Source organism: Brassica oleracea, chromosome C3, assembly GCF_000695525.1.
Source record: "Brassica oleracea var. oleracea cultivar TO1000 chromosome C3, BOL, whole genome shotgun sequence".
Taxonomy (NCBI): domain Eukaryota; kingdom Viridiplantae; phylum Streptophyta; class Magnoliopsida; order Brassicales; family Brassicaceae; genus Brassica; species Brassica oleracea.
This window is the reverse complement of record NC_027750.1, coordinates 880325-895157: the sequence shown is the minus strand read 5'-3', so window position 1 is coordinate 895157 and position 14833 is coordinate 880325. Positions and strand designations below refer to the sequence as shown.

At 33.1% G+C, this 14833-nt stretch overlaps 1 protein-coding gene across 1 annotated transcript; it reads left to right on the top strand.

Annotated features, from left to right (window-relative positions):
- Positions 1-11438: 11438 nt before the first annotated feature.
- LOC106332393 (cyclin-dependent protein kinase inhibitor SIM-like) lies at positions 11439-12136 on the top strand. The gene has a single exon (XM_013770860.1). It carries the CDS (start codon positions 11537-11539, stop codon positions 11936-11938), a length of 402 nt encoding a protein of 133 aa, XP_013626314.1. The 5' UTR covers positions 11439-11536; the 3' UTR covers positions 11939-12136.
- The last annotated feature ends 2697 nt before the right edge of the window (positions 12137-14833 follow it).

The window sequence follows — 14833 nt, the reverse complement described above, 5'->3', positions numbered from 1 at the left end:
CTCATGAGTTTTTTTGGTTGATTAAATGACATTATTTTCAAATTTATTTAAGGATATTTCATTAAGGTAACTGAAAAAGACAAACAATAAAATAAGAAGTTTAAATTCATTTAAGCATATTTCATTAATGTAACTGAAAAGACAAGTAATAAATTAGGCAGTTTTATTCGTTTTAGGATATTTCATAAATGCAACTGAAAAAGACAAGAAAAAAAAAATAGGGAGTTTAATTAATGAAGTAAGAACATTTTCAAATGAGTGCTTCTCTTTTAATAATATCGATTTTTTATCTACTTATAAATGTTTTTATTTAAGTTTTGGACCTGTTCATATTTCATTAGAAATAGATATTAATAAAATATTTTTGAAGTTCCCTTAACTTAGTTTCAATATTTCAAATGTCTCACTCCTATTTTTATGGCTAACAACATTAATTAGTTTCATCCTAACTACTATACATTCTTAAAACTTTCACCATTTATTTTCATTTAAAACCTATCAACATTTTATTGTATTTAATTGTTTCTTATTTATTCTAGCATTTAAACTTTCCAAAGCCTAATATACAGCAACATTGCTTCGATTTTTACTATTAAAATGAATTTACGATTTGTAAGTGCTATATAAATATTTTCATATATATATATAAGTGCTATAATACGTGATTTTAATTAAACAGATTTTACTCACATGTGGACTAACATATTAGATCACATATAACACTAAAATGTAAATCATATATTTAAAACGTTTAGGATAATATCAAAGTTGTACATTTATAAAAAAAAAAAAATATCCGCACGGACGTGCATGTTCAAACTCTAATTTCTTTTTAAAATAACATTCATTAACCGATAAAAAACTATATTACCCTAAATTATTAATCATAATCATACATTGATCCTTAAATGCTAAATCCTAAACCGTAATCTAAATTTAAATCCAAATATATAGATATACAATTATTGTATATTATTTAAATAATTAAGAAAAAATAATTCAAAATTAAAAATATTGTTATTACAGCAGTGAAGATATTCTAATGACCTTTTTACCAATAATGATGTCCTTGTAACTACAAAATCCAAAGAAAAGGACAAGGTAAACAGTATATTTTCATGTGATTATATGTGAGAGCTCTTGTATAAGGGACCCCAAAGCATAAATGATTTGACAGAGGTACAGTATAAGGAGGACGAAGGGTGTCGATGACGACGAGCATGTACTTTTTAGAGCATCATTATTCATGATACCCATTAAAGGTTTCTTAACTATTTTTATGATACCCATTAAAGGTTTCTTAACTATTTTTTATTAGTATTTAAGGAGTTTATTAGGCTAAGAGACTTTGTCAAGAAATTTCTACTTTTATATCCTCCATTGCAAGTCTCTAATTTTAGAGTTCTTAAAAAAAAATTGTGTATTTCTCTTAACATCAATAACTTTGTAGATGATCTTTTTGTGTTACAAGTTGCGTTACAGAAACTGGATTTGGATGGAGAAACAATGTAGTAAAAAAGGAGAAGAAGGTTCTGAAGCATACTAATCGAAATGTTGCCTTAGTTGCATCTCGGTTTCACTTTTCCAAGAAGCGTGAGAGGATTGTCCTCTCATTCTTTTGCTCTTCTCTTTATCTTTGATCGCAGAGCCTCTCTTCTTGGCGTCCGAGTCCGGTAACGGCCGGTCACCACAAACCGGGCATACCATCCCTCTTGCGCTTGTATATGTTTTCGGCACTCCACATTGCAGACACATCCTAAAGTCATGAAAAGAAAACACTAATGAAGCTCGTATGTGATAATAGGAAAGAATATGATGAAGAGACTTAGTTTATACCTTAAGAGATCTGCAGCTTCTTCTGCATTAGGATTGGTTGCAGTAGATATCCGCTTCTCACCATTCTCTGAAGATGGTGGTGGTGCATCGATATCGTTTCTTACTCTCTCATGGATACCTACTAGTTGAGGTTTTGCTTCCACGACAACACCTATAAAACCAGCTGAAACAGTCAGTGCTTAACCAAGAAAACCAAACTAGATAGAGACAACAAACTCAGTTCCTGGTTTGCTATTTCACAATACGTATGCTTTAAGGTGTACCCAAACAAGCTTCTAAATCAACCTTTCACATCTATTTTCATGTTATCCCTCTATGATCCAGTGAACCTACTAAACATGGGGATGTGAATGGCACTGGTGGGGTACCTTTAGGTTTAGCTTTCTTCTTTTTGCGGGTAAGACGCTTAGCATGCTCAGCATCTCTAGCTGTAGCTTCTTCATCAGCTTCTATATGGTTGTTTAGAAACTCAGGTGGCCCTCATATCTACACATAGAAGCAACACTATAAGCTTTCTCTAGTAACACAACCAGTTCACACACTTGAAACATCAACAAGATTTCTTTATCACATAAAAAAAAACCTAAATCTCAATTACACAAAGCTACAAATCAAATTAACTTTTCTATCCAATCAATGATAAGAAATCATTTCAGCTTCACCGCGATCTACAAAAAGAGAATGATGATGACCTGAGAGAAAACGTCGTTAGCTGAAGGAAGGCCCGAGTGTTTAGAGCCGGAGTGAGATGCAGAGAAATCGAACACAGACGAAGAACGACGAGAGATTCCGTCAACAAGAGATCAGATTCGAGGAGAGATGGCCAGAGACAGTCGGTTTCGTCGAGGAGTCAAGAGAGAAGAGCATCCGTCGAGAAAGAGAAGAGAAAGGTGAATGTCCGACGCGTGTCCCAAAAACCCGTCTCTTGTGCACTCTAATTAATATACGTCTCTTGTTTAATTAAGCAATTTTCTTTTTTTTAAAGCTTAAAACACTAAATTCCGGTCATAAGAGACCGCGATGAGGCTGCTCTTATGATTTCGATTTACTGTTCGATGAAAAGACATCGGATCAATATCCACGTTTAATCCATTTACATAGATTGCATGTAACCATAATATATGCCGCATTTAATAAAATAAATAAATGTCTGCTACATTGAATACAGTTGCAGACATTTCATTTATTTGAGCTTTGATTTGCGTTATACATTAGTGAATGGTATATAACAATCTTTCTTTTGAGCAAATTTGTTGATAACAATCTAACCTTTGATAAATGATGAACGATAGTAAATGATAAACTACATTTGTTCAAACATGGGCTTCCAACATGGGCCATGTCCATTGCATGCTCATGGGCAATTGCCATGTGTTTCAGTTAGATGTTGCTCCTTGGGGTATGTCAGTATGGAATTGAAGCTACATTACTTTCTAGATGTGCCAAGGAGTCTGCTGGTACATCATGCTTGAACTTGGCGGAAGGTGCTCACGGTTACTTTGTAATTATTGACATAGCTAATCTTTCGTTTCACTCTAGTTGGAGCCTGTATACAGCTAAAATTATCAAATAAAATTGTAATGTATTAAGCGGTCGGTTTGTTTGTCTATTCTCCGGACAGGCTTTGTGGACTTGGGCACTCTATCGAACCAGAGAATCTTTCAATAATTTTGAGATCATACACGAGATAAGATAATGGAGTTCCACTATTCAAAAATGAAATTACAACCACATATGTTGTAGATGACATGACTCAAGACCAACAATGCTAACAACCGTCTCGATGCAGATTCACCACCTCGTGTTTGATTTGCATTGAGAATCAAGTGGAACCCCTCGACATACATAAAATGAAGAAGAAGAAAAATCATTACAAAAGCTAGTTTTAGTACCCGATTTATCAATATCTCAATACTTTAGACAAAAGTATTTGAAGACAGACCAATTCACATGCGACTTTGGACTCAATCGACCCTTTAACAAACCCTTTTTCGACCATACATAATTAAATCCTACAGAACTTTTGGAAAGCTAAAACGTGCAAAGCTTCCTTTTCTTCGTGTCTACATCAGTAACTGACCTAATGAGTTGAGCATTTATTTAATTGTGAACTGTATCAATCGGAAAACAGTGAATTTAACGACTTCACAAAATTAATTGGTATGGGGACAATCGAGCAGAATCAAGAAAAGTTTGGTATTAGGCCTGGGACGGATCGGGTATCCGGGCAATTTTATGATATCCGGATCCGGATCCTTATCCGGCGGATCCATAATTTTACTATCTTTATCCGGATCCGGGGTTCGCGGATATCCGGGTGTCGGATATCCTTATAAAAATTATAATATCCGGCGGATATCCGGATCCGGATTTGGATCCTTAAAATAAATAAAAAATAATATTAATATATATAAAATATTAACAATAATTTAAAAATAAAAATATATATAATGTTTTTAATTATTTCTATGTATAATATTACAAAATTTACATAAAATTTATATATACTATTATAAAAATGAAAATATATTAAATAAAATTAGTTTTTATATATAGATATTACTATTTTTGAAATAGTTATTAATAAAATTTACGGATCCGGATATCCAGACTAAAAAAATCAAGATATCCGGATCCGGATTCGGCTTTGACGGATCCAACATTTTACTATCCGGATCCGGATTCGGCCTCTCCGGATATCCGGATTTTCGGATCGGATCCGGATCGGATCACGAATGTTTTCCCCGAGCGGCAAGATCTTTTTAGAGACACAAGGAAGAATCCTACGCATGGTCCATCAGAGTAATAACGAAGGTCGCCTATGACTGGCTTGAACCAGTCGCCTAGCTTTCTCTATGTTCTTTTTTGGGTTCTTTATAGTACAGCTATTATTCCATGTGTGTAAGAAAAACAAGTGCCAGTATTTCAATTTCTGTGAGTTTTTTTGGTATACAACAAAGACAGAAGGGTTTAAGTATATAAATAACTTGTGTGTGGAAATTGCACAAAAAGAAGCTACACATTTTCGCTGCAGAGATTGCTAGGACCAGCCGCCAAGTTTTCTTGCAGTAATCTCTGCCTCTCCGGTGATTGTCGCTCCTCGACACCACTGGAGAGGGCTTCCGTTCTCTTTGTCTTTGTTTTGATTTACCTCGTGTGTGTTTTCATGGAGTTTTGAGTTTGGTTCGTATCTATGGTGTGGCTGTTATGGATCTGGCCGGCGTGTTATTCAGTCGTTGATGGCTGTCAAGGATGTGGTGGTGTGTCATCTTTTTCGCTTTGTACTAGCATCGATTGGGGGTCATCCGTTCAGGTTTTCTCTTCGCTTTGACTCCTTCATGTCTCAATCTGCAGTTTCTTGTGAGTCTTCCTACGGTGTCACTTTGACGAAACTAGTCTTCGTGGATTTTCTCTATCCGGGTTGTATTTTTTCCTTTTTCATTTGTCTCGGCCTCTTGTTGCTTTCGTTTTTTGGGGAGATTGTTTGGTGGTCGGTCTCTTTGAGTTGTTTTGCCTCCTCCAAAGTTTAGGTTGTCGGATAAAGTGTTTCTAGTCATGTTATTGGAGACCGACGTTTCTGCGAAGAGTTCTTTTAGTATCATTGATCTGAATGGGTAGGGATTCATCACTTGGAGTTGGACTTTGGATCATGCTGCGCTCTTCTCAAGCTACTACTGTAGATAAAAGTAGAGTTTCAGTTCTCAGGGTTCTAATTCATAGATTTTCATCCATCCCTTAAGTTTAGATTAAGGTTTTGGTCTTCAGCATTCATGAGAAATCGATTTGTAGGAGGAGGCGCTTCACGGCTTCCGGGTTTAAAGAGTGATCATTGAATATCATCTGCCACTATGTGGTAAGCTCTTCCCGAGTCTCTGGTTTTCCAAGCTTTCACTTGGTATTCAAGAATCTTGCGATTGATAAACAATTTTGATCTATGTTAAGTGTTTTTGGTTTCCAGTGAGGTCAATATAATCACTACTGGAATTGCTACTATCAGAGATTGCTATTATCAATCTTATCTAGCAAGTGGTGGTACTCTGTGGCTTTCGTCATCTCTCAGGTCACAAGCTATGAGAAATTCTCAGGCTTAATATACATCTCCCATGCAGGCTCATGGTGTAAGGAGGTTAGGGCAGACCCTTCTTTTTATCCTCATGATTTTTCTTTTATCATAAGGCATCTACTGATGTTTTTATCGTTATGTACTCTACTCTGTTTTGAACTTGTTTGTTTTTCCATCACAAGTCGGTTGACTTGAACACTTTAATAAAATTACTCAGCGACAAAAAAAGAATACATATGAGAAATTATGTACCAGATGTCCAGAACTTCCATACTAATCAAAATATTATTGTATAATTTATTGTATCTATATGTTACATTCTCAATTACCATATATAGTTTCTCATTTTATATAACTAATATTTTTGGATTCCTTTTTCGTTGTTAGTACTGTATTTATATTTTCTTTTTGTTGTATATATATATGCATATATATTTTTTGGATAATTGATACCATTGTTAAAATTAAAGACAATCGAACAATGCAACATAAACATCCAAGAGAGGACCTTCATAATCGTTATCTACTTCGTGTCATTCGGAAAATTAATAAATTAAAGTATTTAAGACAGAACTTCGGAAACTAGTTTGATAGTATTATATAAGGATAAACAAATTATTATTAGATGCATGCACGTTACGTTTTACTTGTTTCCCCTGTAGAAGAAATTGTAATATCATTTTACAATTTTTTTTTGTAATATCCCATATTTATAAATTTGCTATTAGGAAGACGAGATACATTTATATAGTAAAGATGAAGAACCTAAAACTGAAATGCAAACAATTTATAATAATTTTACAAATATTGTGGATCTCTTAGCTATAGTGATTGTTATGATTATACTGATTAATGATCTCTCTAGTATTCCCTTGTCTCCACCGTACTTTACAATAAACAAGATATTTTGAAAAAACAAAATACTAATACTTAGTTTAAAAAATAAATAATACTTTCTAACTAAGCCACGTAATGAATTGTATTCATCAACCAAGTAAATATAATATGTAGTATCATTTAGATGATTTCATGCGTTGATTCTTTGTTTTTTTTTTGTGCACCAACATTTTTATTAAGGAAAATTATGGTCTCGGGTCCAAGTTTTTAGCCCATAACTGGGTCTATTACAGATAACTGGCTCAATGTGGTTTTTGCTAAAGCATCAGCATCACCATTAAGCGAACGAGGAATTTGGAAAAAAAACTATATCCACAAAAGCAGAAGAGATGTGATGGATATCTCTCACAATCCCATAGATCTCTGAGTTCTGCAAGTCGTTGTTGATTGCTCTGACAAGCGTTGAGTTGTCAGATAGCTTCTGAAGATCTGTAATCCCCATAGCTACTGCAATGGTGATTCCCGATCGGAGAGCTAGGGCTTCGGCGATCAGTGGGCTGGGAACAAATTCTTAGGTCGTCGCTCCTCTGTGTTTGCAAGCTCCTGTTGAATCCGTGAAGATCCAAGCTAGACCTGCTTTGCTCGATTGTTTATTCTATGCGGCATCCGTTTTACATATCAATCTTGTGCTCTGGTCGAGATGTAGATGTGGCGCCTTAGGCAAGGTCTTCGCTTGCTCTAATACTTGATTCTGCGGCCTTTGCGCTAGGTTCCATTCTTGAGCCAGTCTTAGTGCCTTTGAAGCGACGTCCTGTGGAGTGAAGGTCTGATCCACAAAGAAGAAGGGTGTTACGCGCGGTCCAAAAGAGCCTTGAAGTCCCATGCGAGGATGTTTCCTGATATTTCTGATGGGGGCAAGCATATAACTTTCCTAAATACTGTGATTGCGTCTTTGAAGCTCTTGTCCGCGGTCAAGTGAGTCGCTTTATGAGTGGGGATCAGGTCCCATACCTTCCGTGCAAATGGGCAGAAGAAGAAGGTATGTATCACAGTTTCTACAGCTTGGCATTGTTTACAACATGCTTCTGATTGAATGTCTATGTGTTGCAGGTTAGCTCCAAAGGGAAGGGCGTTTTGAGTAATAGACCAGAGGAACATTCGCATTTTGGAGGAGAAAGTACCTTTCCATATGTCCTTCATCCAATCAAAGTTCTCGGGGTCAGCTAGGGTAGTTGTAGACTCCCCCATGGTAGTTGTGAAGTACCCTGATTAGGTCGAGTACTTGCCTGATCTTGCTGGTCGCCAGGTAAAGATGTCTGCTGCTCCCGTCTCACTTGGTCTTAAGCATTTGATTTGGTCCGCTAGCAGAGGTACAAATTCTTCTAATCTGGCTTCATTCCACTTCATGTCAGATGTTAGTAGATCAGACACTCTAAGATCGAGTCTTTTTTCTTGGATTGGCCAAAAAAATTTGATATTCTTTTCTAGGGATAGCCAAGAGTCCTTCCATACATTAGCATTTTCTCTGTTTCCTATAGCTTTACCCACATTCCCTTTTAGTAAATCTCTGTCATGTAGTATGCTCCTCCATCCGTGTGAACATACTGCAGGGGCTTGTGCCTCTAAGAATGATGTCTTGTGGCAGTATTTTCCGAGTAGTACTCGCGCTAGTAGGCAGTCAGGTGCTATTAAGATCCTCCATGCTTGTTTCGCTAATAGAGCTTGATTAAATATTTGAATATCCCTTAGGCCAAAGCCTCCACCCGCTTTTGGCTTAGTCATTTTGCTCCGTGCTATCCAGCACATTTTCTTTTTGCTTTCCGAGTTGTCCCACCAAAAACGGATTAGAACTGACTGTATTCTTTTACAAAAACTTGCAGGGATCTCAAAGCAAAACATTGATTCTTTGTTGAAATCGAATAGTTCTAACTAGGTTTTTATTCATTGATCTACTCGCATAAAACCGAAACCAGAACTTAATAAAAAAAACTGAATCCAGAACGAAATCCTTGTATCTCTTTTCAAATATCACATTATTCTTGTGAAACCGACACTCAGTTTTAAGTTTAGCAGTTAGACTAATGTGTCTCTGTTACTAAAATTCCTTTACACATCATCGTATATATATAATAACATTAATCTATTGATCATATATATTAGCTAAATAAGTAATACCAAATCTTCCACAAACAAATAGAGCTTGAAAAGCATGCCGCTCCAGTATCACCCGAAATTTTTTATTGTTGTCAACAACTAAAGTAGTTCAGAAGGAAAATTTAAAATAGGAAAAACGTCCCAAAGGAAAAAGTTAAAAAAGTAACTCTGCTGTGTTAAAAATCTAAGTAAAAATGGAAAGAAAAAAAGACAGTGAGATTCAGATATTGGGAATGAATCAGAGGATCGTTTCTTCTTATGTACCTTTGTTTTGGGTTTCATCGTCCGATATTGCCAGTCACTATCACAGATGTACCCTACATCACACCACATGCATCCTCTTAAAGTAAACATGTGGCATATATCTTTAGATGATAGATTCTCTGCACAATAATACGTAAACGTAATTACCGTATGTAACCAAGTTGGTATACACATATACATCATGTCTGAGTATGCTGACTTTTAGTTTTAAATAACTTTTGTTTTTTCGCTAAATATTTTAAATAACTTAAAATATTTAATTATGAATAGGTTTATATATTTGGCATCAGGAGTCTATTGCAAGGCATATATATAATTTTGAAATTCCAATGTTATTGGTTTGTGAATTTTTAAAATTTAAATAGAATCCATTGTTATTGGAGCGATGATTTTTAAATTCCACTCAAAATCTTTTGTTATTAGAAAAGTTTAGTTTTCATTGATTTTAAGATTCTATTAAAATCTATTGTTATTGGGATGTAAATTTTCTTTGTTTTTACTCATAGTACTCAACTTTGAGAATATCATCTATATCCATAAGATTTTTGAAATCAATGTAATAAAATACACTCACATACAAAAACTCAAATTGAAGAATGAAATAATATACAAATCACAACTTTAACATAATACAATTCACAACTTAAAAAATAGAAAAATATTAAAAATTTAAAATAAAAATTTTAAAAATATTTTTAAAAAGCACTTTCGAATTTTTTTTAAAAAAATTTCAAAAATATTAATTCAAATTTTTTTTACAAAAATTAAAATTTAAATCATATATTTTGAAATTATATAAAAAATATTTTTTATTTTTTATTATTTATATATCTATAAAGTAAGAAGTAGAAATTAAATTTTTTGATCATTTTATTTTTTGAAATTTTTTTTGTGACAAAAACTTTTTTAAAAATTGTTTAAGAATTGCCTTAATTGAAATGATTTTCTTTCTTTTTTTTTCTCGAAGTATAAATTAAATTTTTTGGTCATTTTATTTCTTGAGATCTTTTTTGTGACAAAAACTTTTTTAAAAAATTGTTTAAGAATTGCCTTAATTGAAATGATTTTCTTTCTTTTTTTTTCTACCATCATTAATTTCTTACTTTAAAAGTTAATAACAATCAATTGAATTTTATACACAAGTAATGAAAATCTATGTAAAAGTATTTGATAAAATTTGTTAAATCTAGTTAATTTGTAAAATCCTATCAACTATTAAAATCATCAAATTCCACCGAAATTGATGTTCCAATAACCCCTAATTCTAACGTGTCATGTCGTGCGGATCCAATGTGGATATTAATCAACAAGAATCATACGTACAAAGATGCAATGGAATCTTAATTAATAAATGAATAAGGCTAGTTCCTCTCTCAAAATGGATCTTAAATGATCAGAAAATAAAATAAAAATTAAACCGATTGCAATTATATAACAGATCTTAATATAAATACACCTAATAAATAATATATTAAAAATATATGTTAAATAAAATGGCATGTATAAATTACTAATGCATGTACAAAAAGTCTAAAGTCTAAACACATGACATGTCTCTAGTTTCTTTAGCGGTACACCACATAAATTCTAACCAACCTCTACGTTTATCAAAAACTTTGGTCTGAAATTTGAATCCTTTTAAGTATACCTAATTTGTATAATCAAATTTCGAATCCTTTTAAATATACCTAATTTTTATATAATACCTATTAATCAAATTATCTATATTATAAAGAAAATAGTAGTTGTACTATTGTGCATTTGTTTTTGAGAAAGGGCCCTACTATTGTGCATGTTCCTGCTTGATTGTTTTCCAAACATATGCATGTTACTACTTTAACAAATATGCAGGATAATCTATTCGCATTAGTAAACTTTGATTTATTTTTACATTCTTCTTTCTAAAAGTAATACATAATATGGTGTTTACGTTTAAATGGCTAAGTTGAAAAAAGAATGATACCAAGTTATATTTTTTTTTTCTAAATTTACAAAAGAAGTTATTTAGACTATTGTAGAATTTTTTTATTTATTTTAGCGATCAAAATAAAATATAAAGTACAAAATTATAAACTAAGTTTCAGAATTGTGTAACTTTGATTAGTATAATATTTTGGTTGAAAGGTGGTACAGTTTTTTCTCTCAAAAGCAGTAAATGAAGAGAATTAAGTAGTGTGGTTTCTACTTTCATGTCTTATCTTTCTAATTATATATTAAGATATATATACACATATATAAAAGAAAAACATGTATGTAAAGATAGAAGCACATATATACAAGAAACCTACAAGTCCACTTCTCTAAGAAGATTTGTTCAGAGCACACGACAAAACACAAAAACAAAACCTTCAAGAACAACTCCATTTAAATATCTATAAAGAAATGGATCTTGATTTAATACAAGATCTGCCCATGCTGAAGTTCCCATCACCCATCAAGATCCCATCCAACAACACCAACAGAGATGATGACGGCGGCAGCGGCGGCTGCACCACTCCCACTTCCTCCGACCACAAGATTCCTCCCTCCACCGCCACTACTCCTCCTCCTCCGCCTCAGAAACGCCGCCCACCTCCGTCGCCATCATGTTTCATCAAATCTTGCAAGAGGAAGCTTTTGACGCCATCAAAGGTTGAGATCATCGTCAACAAAGATGAGATCGAACGCTTTTTCTCCTCTGTTTACAATCACTCAACGACGTCATCCCCCACAACCACCACCACCAAGACGGCTCTCACGGTGGTCAGGCGACGGAGAAGTTTCCGTTCTTGTTCTCGAAGATGATCAATAATTGGAGTTAACCACAATAAAGTTAAAGGTTCCTTCATTTCGGTAACTTTTTATTTATTTTATGTAACGATTCTCAACTTTACACGTCGACCCACTCTATATATATACATGTGCTATCGATCGTTGGAATCTTTCTTTTCTTAATAGCTTCATGAATTATGTAAATGTTCAATAAATTTATATTTGCTAGTTTTTTTTTTTGATAACTCTGGTATCTGGGCAGCCACATCCCCAACTATCCCCGTAAGGGGTCCAGCGCCCCAACGGAAGAGATGTTAAATCCGTTGTGGCCAAGGCTCGAACCCGGGTGGCGGGCAGTACAGCTGTACCTCCTTTACCACCAAGCTACGAGCGTTTGGTTTATATTTGCTAGTTGCTTTGTAAACGAACGAACGAACAATTTCATTAATTCACTGACTCAGTATGTACATATCATCTTTTAGTAAACAATGTTACATCGACTAATAAATATTTCAGAAGAAAAAGCCAAAATTAGAATATTTCGACTGAAAATTAACAGTGAAAGCCCATAGCATTTACTATTTGTTCAGTGTTAGGTGGACTTTCGTAAGATGGACATATGAAATTCGTGAATGATCAATAAGAATTATGGAATCAATGTAACATATGTTATGATGGTAATTAATTAAATACACGTAGCAATCTCAAAGTAACCATGTGAGTGAGAGATATCACAAGAGAAAGAGTGAAAATGAGTTGCCTTTGCAAGCAATTATTTTTGTCGGCCACGATAGATGTATATAATGTGTTACCATGGTGTGCATCATCATGCCTCTCGATGATCCGATCTAATTAACATCACATTTTGATGATAGTAAAAGTTAAAAAGAAATCACCATCGTCAAGATTATCTAAAAATTCTTATTGAGAATACTGAAGACATGAAGTTCAGATTAAACAAGTAATTAATAAAATTAGATTACGTAAAATGATAAAAAGTTATAAGGTTAAAAGTTCATGTAATGGCGTTTCAGGTGTTGGTTTTGTATGGTAGAATGAGATGTGTAATAGTTGTGTCTCGTGAAAGACGTCACGAGAAAAGATAATGCATGATGCCTTTTTTTTTTTTTTTTAGGTAACCGCGGGTTTCCGGCGACCGTGGTCAACCGACTATTCCCGCGAGGTCCACGGCACTCCACGTATTTTTGGGATTTAACCCTAGTCCGGGTGGCCAGCGGAACTCGAACTGCGGGTACCGTATTGGGGGTTTTCCCCTCAAGTACCACTAGCCCAAGGCCACGGGTTAACGCATGATGCCTTGATCCAACTATTTTAAATTAATATTTTTGAATAGATTGTTGCTTATTTTACAAGCTAATTAAAGTAACTATTGTAATCGAGTAAAGTTGATCGGAAATTCATGTTGATCTCTGACATTTTTTGAGCCGACAGAGAGCGATAAATACGGCTTTGGGATCGGTAAATTAATGTTGTTTGTGGATGACGTCTCCTAGAAAAATTAATCTAAAATTCATTAGGAGTGTCCATCCGTCACGTACTCGGAAAATCGTATAGATCAATACTTCATACACTTCAATAGTTTTTTTTTGTAACTTCATAAATCTAGTTGTATATGATTAATGTATTTCTATTGTAAATCTGGGCATAATGAACATTTTGTTTGACAAATCAGCGTTAATCTGAAAGATTCATTAAGATGCTACTAAGTCAACGCATATGCTTCGAAATTTAATTTTGTTAATGATTTTTTTTTAAAGGCTTATACTTTATTCTTATACACAGCGTGGAGAGTGTTAAAAGTTTTATTTAAGGATTTCTTTATATGGCTTACTTTATTTCAGGATTTTTGGATTAACTTAGGCCATCTTAATCCCTAAAAAATTCATTTGGGTTTCTTAGGTTTTTTTTTCTAAAAAAAAAACAATTAAAAACAAAATCAATCGCGGACCGCCAGGAGTCAGTAGGACCTGTGAATAGTATAAGAAACTCACTAAAATCGGTTCTTAATTAGTAGTTTTTGTAACCGATCCTTAAGGGTTTTGTGGGAGCCCACGCACTAAGAACCTCACTAAGAATCCCGGATAATCATGCTCTTACACACAACTTCGAAAACTCGTGAAACGTTGCAATCGTCTTATTCGCTTATGAATTGATATTATTATTAACTAGGAGTTAACCCGCGTTACGCGCAAGGCTATTTTGATTTTTAATTGTTAACTATATAGCTATTCATTTGGACGTTGTATTCTGAACAACAACAAAATTCTAAATTATATGTTTGTGTGAATACTTATTTCTTTAGAAAAAAAACAAAAAACTATACAATTTTCATATAGATGTTTCATATAATTTTCTATTTTTTATATTATATATTTACTTATTATTTAATTTTTTTTATATTATAGAGCAAGTCTTTAAAATAGTTATTTTTAAGTTTTTATCAAAAAATAGTCATCAATAAGGAAAATGACCAAAATAACTCATTTTATTTTGAAAATTTTAATATTTATTTTTTATTTTTCAAAATTTGAAATCATATCTTCAAAACTCCACCCCGTAACTCTAAACCCTAACTCTAGATTATTTAACCTTATGGCATAGATGTATGTTTACTCTTTAATAAATGTTTAATTCAAATAAATGTTTAATTTAGTTTTTCTATTTTTTATATTGTATATTTACTAACTGTTTATCTTTTCTTATTTTGTATATTTGTTTATTCTAAATTTTTTGTTTTTATATCAATGATAATATTACAATATAAATTTAATTTAATATTTTATTTCTTATATACTATATTTACTTATTATTTATTTTTTCTTATATTTTATATTTACTTATTATAATATGTAACATTTCTATATGATTAATATTACTAACAATAATATTAAAATATTACATTATATT